Genomic DNA, 12,924 nt, shown 5'->3' on the forward strand with positions numbered 1-12,924 from the left:
CACCAGGCTTTCCCAGCCTCAGGAAGCCACAGGGTGGCTGCAGGGTGCCCAACCCCAGGGCTGGCTCCCGGGGCCCCAGCAGCGCTCCTCCCCCCCCCCCGACACCACGCTCACCCCTGCATAGAAGCGGAGGTGCTCTTCCACCGTCATGTTGTCGAAGAGGACATCGTGCTGGGGACACAGGCCCAGGCTGCGGCGGATCAGGACCATGTCCTGGGAGATCTCGTAGCCGTTGATGTACGCCTGCCCGCCCGTCGGAGAGTGCAGACCTGGGAGGAGGAAGATGCAGCGGCCTCGGCTCAGGGCTGAGGATAACCCTGGGCAGCAAAGAGCCGGCGGAAAGGCGGGGATCCTGCCAAGCATTCCCCCCCACACACACCGTGGCTTTCTGGCAGAAGTCAGAGCAAGGCAGTTTCTTGCTCGAGCTGGGGCACAGCAGCTCTCTGCGCCCTCCCGCCCGCAGGGTGGGCTGCATGGCATCCGCAGGCAGGAGGTGGGCCTGGCAGCGCTGCCAGAGCGGGCAGGCGAGGAGGGAAGCGGGCAGGCCAGCCTGGCCCTTGGCCTGGCAGAGGTCTAGGCAAGGCCAGGGCAGGCCTCCAGGGAAGGTCCCGTGAGCAGCCTGGGCGGGCAGGAGCTGACAGGGACGGAGGGACCAAAGGTCACCATGGCCACCATGTCAAAACAGGCTGCCCGGAGCTCAGCACTTCAAGAACGATGAAGACCAGCTCTTGGCCCACGCCCTCTCTGCCTTACCATGACAAAGCCTACAGAGACCCATCCTGCAGCAGGTCCTTTCCCTTCTCAGGGCTCTCCGACACAAAGACTGGCTGTCATTTCCCCCCTCAGCTGATCCCACTCTCAGAGAGGGCTGAGCATGGACCCCCACCCTCCCTCCCTCCCTCCCTCCCTCCCTCCCTCCCTCCCTCCCTCCCTCCCTCCCCCCAGGCAGTGATGTGCCTCTCACTACGCCAGCATTCCTGGCCAACAGCTCAGTGAACCAAAGCTGCTCCAGGGAAGAGCAAAAGCCCCTTCCCAACCTCAGAGATGAGGTTCAGCTCCTCTCGGCGAGTCAAGCCACCAGCCCTTTCCCTGCCCCATGCCAGCCCCGCAGCAGGATGCGGCTCTTACCTGTGAGCATGGACAGAGTGGTGGTCTTCCCAGCACCATTGTGTCCCAACAGAACCGTAATCTGCCCTTCGTACATGTTCACTGTTAAGTCCTTGACTGCCTCTTTCGTCTTGTTTCCCACTTTGAAGACCTGCAGAGATTACATTAGCGAGTTGATGCTGCGCTCGAGGCAAGCGCTCTCAGATCTGCCTCCTCCGCTGCGCCCGGCAGACACAACCCGTGATGCTCACACGCTGTTGGCATTAGACAACCGGTTTAATTCAGGTTAAATTCAGATGTCAACAGGTTAAATACAGATGCCACCGCGCTTGTAAGTACCTAACACTTCAGCCCACAACAAAATGCAGCCAGCTCTGGGGGACAGCCTTACCTGCCTTCCAGCAGCCAAGCAACACAGCCCTAGGCAAAGAGGGCAGTGAAATTATAAGGAAGCTGCCTGCAGGCAGCAGTTTTTACAAAAACAACATTATGATGTGTTTGTGTTGTGCTGGGCAGTTGGTACCTTGGAAAGGTGCTTTATTTTGATTCCTGACACGAGGTCGGCAGGTTCCTCTTCTATGTACTGGCTCTTCAGAGCCTTCTCGGGGTCCTCCTCCTCCTCCTTTTCTTTTCCCACGACGGTCCTGGGGCGCCCACACCAGTATGAGGGCTGATGGAAGAAGACAGAGAGAGAAACTCAGGCACAGGCAGAGACCATCTCTTCCCAAAGCCTCGGCCACCCTCCTCCTCCCATGCAGATGCCTCCCAGGGATCTCCAAGACCACTCTCCTTGGCCTGGGAATTGCCAACCAGCACATACACCTTTGGCAGGCAGGTCAGACAGAGGATGCAACTGCTCCTCCTGCTCTGCTGCCTTCCCCTCATTCTCCCTTCCAGCAGGATTGCCTGTGATTACACAGGCAGCTTTTCCCCACCTTCATTCCCATGGAAAAGGTCAGTACTTTGATGAGAAGCAAAACTGCTCAGGCAGAAGCACCCTGCCCAGAAGAGCTCGTGCAATGAGTGATCACTGCCCTCCAAGAGCCTTGACATACACTAAATACAAAAAGCCCAAGGTCTAGCTGCTGCAATTACAGCCTTTTTTTGACAAGGCTCTTTAAGAATGAAAAGAAGCATTCAGGACCTTAAATCCCTGCGGAAATAACAACTCAACAACTCCTGGATGCAAAATCAGCACCCTGCTGTGACTTTTGGCAGACAGCTGTATCTCTGCTACTCTGGTCTAGCTGATGAGGGAGTAAAGAGGGTGCTGGAGTGAAACCATGCTGGGATAACGAATTTAGAGCGGAGGAGGAATAACCTCCTGATCAAACAAGGGATACATCCAGAGGATCAGAACTGATTGCGTCGCTGTGGCTTGACGAATTCTCAGCAGCCAGCTGAGCTGCAGTAACCACCGCAGCTACAGCCGCTGAAGATGATGCCAAGCATTTGACTTGGCAGAGCGAGGGCAGCTCGGCTGACAGGGTGACAGTCGTCACCCACCCCCCCGGCACCAGCACGTGGGAGCTGGCAGCGGGACGCAGATCGCCCCGGTCCACCCAGATGGCAGCGCTCGAGGAGTTTCAAATGACTGGATCTGGTTGCTCGCACCTGGGGCTTCTCTCCAATGCCTTTGCTTAAGCACGGAGATACTGAACACTCTGCACACCAAGTGTTGGGACAAAGATTTAAAGCCAGAAAGCGTTTTGTATTCCGTAAAAAAATACAGCTGCGTCAGCCTTCACCGAGGACATGCGGCAGACCCCTTGATTTTGGAGGCCGGGTGGTACGTTAGTCCAGCTCACTGCACAGCACAGAAGCGATGCTGGAAGGGGTGCGTAAGCAGTGCTCACCGTCAAGAAGAAGTACCACGGCTGAGGCACGCCGTACTCCCCTGGAAAGACGGCCTCCACGTACCAGGCCACCACGCCGTAGAGTGCCGAGTCCAGGAGCAGCATCCCCAGCACTTGGGCTAAGGTGAAGTTGTCATCCACGCTGACAGGCTTCATCAGGTCCCTCCACTGAATCCCAGTGCCTGCAACACACACGGGGCACTGCCCACCTCCGCATCCCCAGAAGGACAAAGTGTTCTCCGAGACTGTCGGATAGCATCCCCTGTCCTCATCCACTGCTCGGTAAGGAGCAGCACGTGCATGGCTCTACAATCCCTTCTACTGACAGGCAGCAGAAAGCGCGCTGACATCTCGAGGCACCCCACCCCACCATGCTTCTTTCATCACGTTCTCTGCAGCTGCTCGGGGAAGAAGCAATCTCTTCTCCAGCCACTGCCACCAAGGCCATCACTTTGCAAAAGCATGGCCTCTGCTGGAACCAACAGCAAATTCTTAATAGCGTAGAAATTAAAGATATATATTGGGAAGGAGGAAATGCAATGGATTCCCATCTATTAGAACAGAATTTTTTTGGTAATTGAAGCGATGATGGCATTTTGCACAGCCCAGACCGCCAGGGGCATGGGTTTGGAGGGGCAGAGCCCCACTGCTGATACAACCTGTGGGAGCGATCAGCAATTAGCCCTCCAGCTCTCGTTAGCAGCAGGGAAGTGCTTCTCCCTGACTTCTTTCCACCCTTCATACCACATGCAAGCCAGTCCCGACCTGCCAAGAAAAAAGGCTGGCTCCTCTCCTGAGGGATGGGAGGCACTTGCTCACCTTTTCCTTCGAACATGCCTATAAGCTGTGCCCCCATGGCCATGGCGACGTTGGAGATGAGGCAGGATGCCAGCTTCTGGCTGTGGGACATCAGGTCGTAGCGGGGCGAGATGAAGAAGTAAGGGATGTAGGAGAAAAAGTAGAGGAAGCCACCAGCGGCAGCCGCCACATTTGCTGCCAGCACAGAGAAAAGCGGGAGAGAAAACATCAATAATATGGTGATGCCGCCGAATATTTCTCACCAGCTCTCCACCCAAGATGATTCAAGCCTTTTGTCCATAGTGTGGCTACAGGGGGGCTGTAGGATGTTCCCACGTGCCATGGAGCAGTGCTGGACCCCAGCCCTGGGGTGGGCAGCTGCAGAAGCACACTGCCCACCCCAGACTGGGGCCATCCCACCTTGGGGCCAAGACAGCCAGATGAGGCCCTGCCTCATGAGCTCGTCTGGTTTGGGAAGCAACAGTACACACACCCCTTCCCACGCACCATGGGGAAAAAGCAGCCAAAAAAGGGAAGAAAGGTGTCCCCCTCCACATGTCAAAGCAAGTTATCCAACACAGTGCCCGGTGCAACCTCACGTAACTCTGGAGCTGGTCCTGCTTTGAGCAGGATGGATGGATAACCTCCAGAGCTGCCTTCCAACCAAAATGAACCTAAGATTTTACAGCACAAGGCCCATAACGACCCTCCAGCCCCACTGGTCAGCAACGCAAGGAGGCACCTGGGGAGGGACTCACCTCTCGAGAAGAAGGTGCTCACCATGAAGTTGAAGGAGATAGAGGAGATGGAGAAGATGGCGAGGAAGGTGAACACCAGCGTGGGGTCGCTGTTGGTGAGCACCGCTCCCTGTTCGCTCACCTACCAAGAAAATCAGGTTACGCCCAGGGCTGCTGAAGCTGGCCATGGCTGCAGGAACGTGTGGGCAGCTGAGACCTGATGTTCCCCATGGGTTAGACAAACTGAAGACGGGTGAGAAAGCCCAGGCCCTCCTAGACCCCTCCAATGGGAGGAAATACAGGTTGCCCTCACGTGACGTGGGGTCTGAGGCAGGAGACACCTTTACTCAGCACCAAGGCAGCCACCTCCTGCTTCTCATGGTGTGGGTACAAGCAGGGGGGAAAGCCCGAGGCCCTCCAAAGGTGCACAGGGCTGTCGGAGCAGCGTGGTCCTGCTCTGCACGGAGTGCCCGGGGCTCCCACCCCCAGCCCCTTCCTGGGTGGGTCACCCCTGCTGTGCAAGGGCAGCACTGCCCACCCAGCTGTGGAAAAGGCCAACTCCAGCCTCCCGTTACACACGTGGAGGAGTCTTGAGACACCAGGACAGTCCAGTCCAGCCCACGGCAGAGGAGCCGTGTCAGCACAGAGCTTCCAGCCTACAGAACGGTGGCCCGGGGCAAGACACTCACCTTGACACAGAAGAGCACGGTGACAAAAAACACGGACACCAGGAGGAAGAGGAAGAACATGAGGAACCAGGCACTCCAGTGCAACCAGTTGCTGAGGCCCATCATGTGCATGTACTCCTGCAGGGAGGTCACGCCGTCACCCAGGGCTGCACCCACACTTCGCGGGCACAGCCAGGGCGAGGTGCAGGCCCTGGTCAGGGCGGTGGTGGCTTTGTCCTGCAGCACTGGCAAGGGAGGTGGCAGCCCCAGGTCCCATCAAAGTGGTCCTGCACAGTCTTTGGCATCTCATGGTGTCCCTCACCTCCCTGGAGGGTGCCACTGCCACAGGAGAACATCTCCCCAGGGAGCCGAGCTGAACCCAAAACCGCAGCAGCTGGGGCCAGCAGGGCCACCACGGTCACCAGGCAGGACAAGCCCGTGCCCCTGGGAAGCCAAGCCCTGCACACTCAGCCCCTCTGTCGCAACCACCATGAGCCAAGCTCCAACCATCCCCACGACACAAGTCAGGCACATGGGTTTCCACATTCAAAAGACAAAAATCTTGCTTCCCACACACTGAACTCTCGAATCTACAAAACTCTTGAAGCCACACGTGCTGCCCTTTTTTCCAAGCCACCTTCCAGCCCAAGAGAAACACCAGCCCTTCAGTCCAGCACCCTTGGCTGCACAGCAAGGAGAGCCCAGCCTCATCCCAGCAGCAGGATTAGCAACATTCCTCTCTGGGGCTTGCTAATCTGCTGCCATCCCCACCTCCTGCTTACTGGCTCCGAACCTCACAGGATTTTGTTCCTAACTTCAAGGCAGCACCCACTGGGAAATGCTGCGGAGGGAGAACCACCCCCATATGTCCCACCACCCAGTGTTACCTTCAGCTTCTTCTCCTTCTCGTGCACGACGGCACGGACGATGTTGAGCGAGGTGTAGGTGAAGCTGAGCATGAGCAGCAGAGGCAGCTGGTTCTGGATGGCGAGGAGGAACAGGTCATTGACGTACGCCGGGTAGGGGAAGCGCTGCACCACCACCGTGATGTTCTCCAGCAGGCTGGCAGAGCTGGCATTGGCGTGGTACTGCATGATGGCTCTGTCCACCGCGTGCTGCACGGCCAGGAAACCTTCTCGGATGTAGCCTGCGCGGCGAAAACAACACGAGGGAATAGAGATGGGTCCGGGTTTTGGAGGGAGGCACTGGCGGGATGAGAGAAACAGCCTTTGCGGGTGGAATAGTTTGGGAAGGAGGAACAAAAAGCAAAATAAACACCACTATCGACACGCTTCTGCAGACACAGAGGGGCTCAGGAAGGATTTAAATCACAACAGTTTAAATCTTTCATAACCATCATTTAAAAGCAGCTGGCAGGAAAACTCAATTTAAACTGCAGTCGCCTTTCGGCAGGCACAGCTTTATTTTTGTAAGGGGGGAGATTCTCCATCATCGTTAACCACCACCAATGTCACTGAGTTTGTATTTGGCCCCTTTTCTTCGTAAGGCAAGAGAATACCACATACTATGCAGGTTTTGGTGAGGAAGAATATATCCCACTACTCACACATTTGGCTTAAATTTTCGTGCAAGAGAAAACAGTGACAGATTTTTAATTTTCAACTAGTTTATTTTTAGGTGGGTTTTCTGCCACGTGTTACTTGAATGTAAACTCAAATGCTGCTTACAAAGCCCCAGATGAGCATTTTGAAAGTTAGTTGCTTAAAATGACCTAGACATAGAAGCAAAAAGTAAGAATATGAGATCATGGACAATGTTTTACGTTAACTAATTTACTAAACAAACACTGTAGCAAGGGAATTGATCTGAGCCCCTGGTCACCCCGTCCTGCAGAACACCTGAACCAGCAGATATCGTCCTCTCAGGCTCAGGTTTACTTACACAGCGTGAGCAAAACCCGTTCGCCCACTTTCTTGGCCTCTCAATCTTTTCCTTGACATCGTTATTGAATGATGGAAGGAGAAACCCGACCGAGGGACACATTGCCTCTGCAGCCACAGAGGAAGCTCCTGAAAAAGCAAGTCCTAAGCCAGCGCCAGCTCTGGCAACGTCCCCACTGCCTCCTGCTCAGTCAGTGGTTTGGCTTTCCTTAAAAACCTACGCTCAAACCACAGAACTGCTCTATTTACTTTTAAAGTATTTAAGCAGCACAATAAACACTGAGCAGTTTGGACCCTGAAATAAATTTTCCATTAAAAATATAAAAGGAAAAAAAAATAATCTAAAAATATTCACGTCAGTAAAATTTACCCTTATCCAACTCCGCTCAGCAGAGATACACAGAGGCCAGCAGTGCCCAAGAGGTCACAGGATAAAATGTAGATAAATAATAAATATAATAAATTAAGAGTAAAATTGATTATTTTTAAAAATTCAACTATTTCTTTAAAAGCTCAGAGCCTCAGTGAATCTCTGTAACGAGCCGAGTTGCTGTACAGAAAATGACACCCAACTCTTTGGCCATGAAATAGCCCGCGGCAGAGGAGAGGTGGCCCTCACCCGGCGTCCCCCCATCAGCAAACTTGGCCTCCCGGGGCCCGGGCAGCTGGAAGAGCGGGAAGAGGTAGCTGGTGTGCCAGTCCCGGTCCAGGTTGGGGTTCAGCCCCGTCTGCTCGCTCCGTGGCGCGTTCCGGGGGCTGTACTTGAAGCGCAGCTCATAGCTGACCTGGAAGGAGCACACAAGGGGCGTCGCAGGCGGGACACGAGGGAGAGAGGTCTGGGTGGCAGAGGGGAGGGGGATGCTGGCGTCCTCGTGTCCCCCCGTCCCGCCCCACACACCTGGGGGGGCAGCGGGGCCGTGCTCTGCTGGAAGCGGTGCTTGAAGACGACGGCGGCCAGCACGCTGCCCGAGCGGTTGTCCGACTTGACGTACTCCTCAAAGTCCCGCTCCGAGGCAAAGCCCTGAGCTGCGGAGGGGGAGAAAAACAGAGATGCGGGCACAGAGCACAGCAACTCATCACGGGCACCAGCTCCACCATCACTACAACCAGCACTTTGGTCCAGGACACGAGGGATGCGCTCCAGCCAGAGCTGGGAAACAACCGCTGCTGCCAGGCATGGGGGGTTTGTACGGGATGCTGCCGTACCCCTCACCACGGGGCAGGCAGGCGATCCCTCCTCCTCGAGGGTGGCAGTCAGCTCCCCTTTCAGAGAAAATCCTAGTGTTATCTTCAGTTTGGAACATGAAGCGCTAAAATTTTCTGTGCGACGAGATTTCCAAAAATACTTTTTCTCGGGGAAGCGACAGCCACTTTCTTTAACTATTGTAGGGCAATATTTTTCTAGATGGAAACTGCAACAAAACGTGAGCAAAAACCAAAACAAAATCCTGTAGCTTTAGAGAAACAAAAATAAAACCATTGCCTTGAAGTTCTGGAAATGCATCCCAGGAATAGAGCATCAAGATTTATCAGAGTAAAAATTCATGCTAATTTCTGGGGTGGGAGCCCCGGCCCCTGCTCACCTCTGATGCTGATGGGTAAAGCTCTCTCCACGGCCTCTGCAATGCTCCTGACGGCGCTGCTGTTGGAGGGGACGTAAGCCAGCTCCCAGGGATTGCTGGGGTGCCGGCGGTAGAAGAAACCTGGGAGGTCATCCACGGGCTCGGGGGGGTAGATGGTGGCGTTGGGGTGGCTGATGGAGTGCACCCGGTGCCGCAGGGCTATCAGGATGGCGGCGAAGAGCAGCGGCAGGCAGATTTCGATGACTGTCACCAAGATCTGCCGTTTCTACAGGAAAGGTTACAAAAAAATAAGATGTGAACACTGAAGGGTAGATCTGACGGAGTAACGAGGCGCAGGGCATGCAAACGCCACACGGCAGGAGCACTGTTGCATTTCACAAGGTTTCACAACCTGTTTTTTTTCCGGAGCCCAGGAACAACGCTGCGCTGGTTCCCGTATCCTTCAGGACTTTCCAGCCAAGGTGTCCCCTACCCGAAGCACCGCTCGGTCTCAAACCACCCTCTGTCAGAGCCTTCCCCACCACGCTGCCGGGTCTGAATGAGCTGAGCTGGTCGTTTGCCCTTTCCCTGTGCAACGGGGCTGTGCCCAGGAGCAGGCAGCGCTCCGGGCTTGCTGAAACCGCTCCTGCGGGCAACCGCAGCGATGCACCTCCTGCGAGGAGAGCCCGTCCCACGGGGACCAGCCGCGGCCGGCAGGACGAAGAGAGCAGCTTTTGCCAAAGCAGAACAATCCTGCCCAACACTTACAGGGCTGGGAGCTAAAAATACTGTAACTAAATGAGAGGCTGGGACCGGCAAGCGGGGCGGAGGCAGAGCAGAGTGCAGCAAAGCTACGGCCGCCAGTAACGTTTTCTGCTGCTGAAGTTTAGAGCAGCACATGGGCTCTACACCCCAGCCCGGGATGGGACCTCGCAGAGCCTCTGGCTACAGGTATTGGTGCCCCTGCGCAGCACCGAGAACATACCCACAAGCTCAGCCTCCGCCCCAAGGCCTGCCTGCACTAAACACGGTGGCTCATTTCATTTTTTTAATTGAGGTTCAAGCAACTGGACAATGAACTCGAGTCCGGTGAATGCACTTGTGCAGCCAAGCCAGAGCACAACCCTCCAGTAGTTTCCCCCAGGGCTCCCCCTCCTGCAAACTTCCTAACTAACACCCACCACCAACCCAGGTTAATTAGCACTTAAAACTCTGCTCGTCCCAGGGCAACTGGGGTCACCTCTGACCCGGGGGAGCAGCGGTGCCGACCAGCACCAGGCACAACCCCGGGATCTGCTTTATCACAAGCGCTGGGACACGCTGCTGACTGATGGATTTGTGCTCATAAAATCACTGCAAAGGTCACGCTTGCTTTCGAGAAGGGGAGGAAGCTGCATCACGCAGCTGCAGCGGGGATGGGAGAGGGAGGCAGGGCCCAGAGCTCGGCCAGGCACACGGCGTCCCGCCACGGGCAGGAGGGCACAGCTCAGCCCGGTGCAGCGGCAGCAGCCAGGCAGGTCTGGGTAAGAGAGGTGAAATCTGGACCCAGCCGCCCTATTCCTTCCTGCAAACCCAGCTGCCTTCACTCGAGCCCAGCACACCAAACCTCACCCGCTCCCGCGACACCTCCCGAGATGTCCCCGGCAGCAAGGGAGCAGCTCTGGGCGCAGGGATTCACGGCTGCTCCCTCGGAGCACGTGCCCACAGCAGAAGCAGCAGCATCAACCTCTCCTGAGGGCTCTGGATAAGATGGGCTTTACAAGACATGGAGGAGTTTCCCACCCTCTCCTCTCCTGGGCTGGAAAGAGGAGCAACACCAGGCAAGAGGAGCGCCAAGAGGTTTATTCTCACAACTCCGCTCTCTCAGCCATTGTTTTTTTCTCCGACGGCGCAGCCCCTCCCCAACATCTCTGCACACTCAGCATTGTTAAACCTCCTCCTGCCCGGCCCCGTACAGGGTGCGGATGCTGTCAGGGCTCCTCTCCTCCCTGCACCGACCGTGTGCTGGATCCAGCACCCCCCGCTGCCACAAAAGCTCCTTCAGCTCTGCAAATACCAAGCGTCAAGCTGTGCTGACCACGGCCTTACACCTCCCATCCCTCCGATGGAAAAAGGTTTTAATTTTCAAATAGCGGGGGGGGGAGCTGGGGGGGAGAAGCAGCAGCAAGTGGGGCACGCTGAGGCGGGCACAGTCTGCGGTGGAGCAGGAACGAAGCCCTGAGCACAGTCCAGCCCAGACCTCCCAGGAAGGGGGACAGTCCCCCCTGCAGTAGCTGGGGTGAGTTGGCTCTCAGCTGGTTTTTCAGGAGGGGGCCTGCGGGCACACAGCCACGCAGCCACTCCCCGCAGCACCCCGGCACTCGGCACCCACTGCCAAAGCTGGAAACCGCTCTTTGGGTGTCCCCTGGGAGGAGCTGCCGGACCCCAGGCAGGGATGAGCCACTGCTGCAGCCAGCCCCGGCAGCGCGGCCAGCGAAAAGGAGCCTTTGCAAAGGCCACGCTCATTGAAGCGAATGCTGCAGATGTCTGATGGTTTTATAATGCAGCTCTGGCATACCAGCTGCCTCCTGCTGATTTACTATCGTATTAACCCTCTCTCAATCTCCTGGGCTGTCTCCAGAACGGTTGCCTGGCTCTCCAAGCTCGCAGGCTAATACTCATTTACTAGGGCAGGCTTTTCGCTGCCGCTGAAGTCATTTAAGCTGCCGTATTCCAGAGGAGACGGGGATATTCATCCATAATCACCACCTCTGCCTGGCCAGGGCTGCCCCGGCTTTGAACAAGCCCCGTGTCCTGGAATCCATCTTCACACTGGGGTGATGATGGCTTGGGTGCTCTGCACCGTCATCAGGAGCGTGATTTCTGGTGGAGACTTCAAAGGAGCAGACACTCCAGGCTGTATTTCCACAGCAGACCTGAGTCAGCTTGTGGCCTTGGAAAACACAAGAGGTGCCCCCGCCCCAGAGCACACCCAGAAAATGATGCTGTTCCCCTGCAGAGGGGATGGGGGATTGTCCTGGGGTGTACACGGGGGATTCACAGGACTGGCCATCACACACACCCACAGAGCACACTCCGGGCTGCAAATCAGACCCGCTGCTGGTCCCTTTGGTCACCTCCAGGCCCTGCTGCCTGCTCCCTGCCCTGCCACAAGGCCAGGAGCAGCCAGCCCTTCCCTCTTCCTTTTGTTTATTTTTTTAAAGCAACGTCGTGCTGATCTGCAGAAGGGTAACGGAAAGCGTAAAGCCCGGCTGCGGCGCGTTCTGCTCCCTCCTCTTCCGCTGCCCCCAGCCAGGGCTGGCTCCGGGGCCCTGCCGAGCCGCAGCATCCGCCCAGCAGCGCCCGCACGCCGCTCAAAGGCGCTGCAGCCTCGGCCAGCAGCCGGCGAGACGCTGCCAGTCAGCACGGCAAGGAGGCCCCGAGCTCCCAAAATCTCTCCACACGAGCCAGCTGCCACACAGAAAGCTGGGCTGGGAGCCGATGTCAGGGCAATGGTGGTTTAACATTTGTAAGATCCCCCCCCGAAGCTGCTTCTGAGGGCTGTAAAAAGTAGGGGAGGAAGAGTAAACCTGGGCCCCCGGTGGGTTTAGAGGCACTGTGCAGCAACCAGCACCCCCAGAGGCGGCTGTGTAACAGGATAGCTCAAGAAACCCACCATCACACAGGAGGGTGTGTGGGCTAGCTGGCCCCACGAGAAGGGGAGCTGAACTCACGGCTGGGCTGCCGGAGGGGAATGGCACAGCGTGCACTCGAGGGGACAGGGGCAACTAAGCATGGAGCCCTGCCCACAACTCCCCAACACAAAAGCAGGACACCACACACAAAAAAAAAAAAAAAAAAAAATCTGTTTTCCTCCAGGAGATGCCCTGGGCCCATGGTGGAAGTTTGCTGGAGAATCAAGACCCTGGGCAAGCTCTGATGGACCCACATTTAGTGGTGACAAGAGGCAGCCCCCCGGGAGCACGGCACCAGCCTACCTGCAGGATGTAATTCTTCCAGAGCAGCAGCCCAAACTGCCTGAGAACAACCATCCTCCCATCAGAAGGGGACCACCACCGCTGCTGCCGCCGCTCCGCAGGACGCTGAAAGAGAGGAGAGAGCCATGAATGCCAGGCGCTCGTGGACCCGGGTGGCAGGAGGGCAGCAGCCTGCATCCCACCCATCTGGCGACCCTCTGTTTCCAGCCTGATGTTGCAACAGCTGGCTTGGCCCCAAACACGGGCAAATAACTGTCCTACTCCCTCTCCAAGGGTCATTAGTGACCCGTAAGAGCTCATTGTTTCTGGCACAACCCA

General features: G+C 56.5%; 1 protein-coding gene across 2 annotated transcripts in view; it reads right to left on the minus strand.

Annotated features, from left to right (window-relative positions):
- Positions 1-12,924, minus strand: part of ABCA3 (ATP binding cassette subfamily A member 3) — a 30,915-nt gene that overhangs the window by 13,204 nt on the left and 4,787 nt on the right. For both annotated transcript variants that reach the window (XM_042798649.1, XM_042798648.1), the window contains exons 2-13: positions 12,607-12,711; positions 8,651-8,915; positions 7,966-8,093; positions 7,687-7,852; positions 6,054-6,313; positions 5,188-5,304; positions 4,520-4,640; positions 3,783-3,956; positions 2,964-3,145; positions 1,631-1,777; positions 1,129-1,258; positions 115-269 (exon numbers count right to left, since the gene is read on the minus strand). In XM_042798649.1, the coding sequence (XP_042654583.1) occupies positions 115-269; positions 1,129-1,258; positions 1,631-1,777; positions 2,964-3,145; positions 3,783-3,956; positions 4,520-4,640; positions 5,188-5,304; positions 6,054-6,313; positions 7,687-7,852; positions 7,966-8,093; positions 8,651-8,915; positions 12,607-12,660 (1,899 nt within the window). In that variant the 5' untranslated portion in view covers positions 12,661-12,711. The remainder of the gene's footprint in view (positions 1-114; positions 270-1,128; positions 1,259-1,630; positions 1,778-2,963; positions 3,146-3,782; positions 3,957-4,519; positions 4,641-5,187; positions 5,305-6,053; positions 6,314-7,686; positions 7,853-7,965; positions 8,094-8,650; positions 8,916-12,606; positions 12,712-12,924) is intronic.

The sequence above is a fragment of the Tyto alba genome, unplaced genomic scaffold (genome assembly GCF_018691265.1).
Source record: "Tyto alba isolate M040663 unplaced genomic scaffold, T.alba_DEE_v4.0 Super-Scaffold_28, whole genome shotgun sequence".
In the NCBI taxonomy this organism is placed as follows: domain Eukaryota; kingdom Metazoa; phylum Chordata; class Aves; order Strigiformes; family Tytonidae; genus Tyto; species Tyto alba.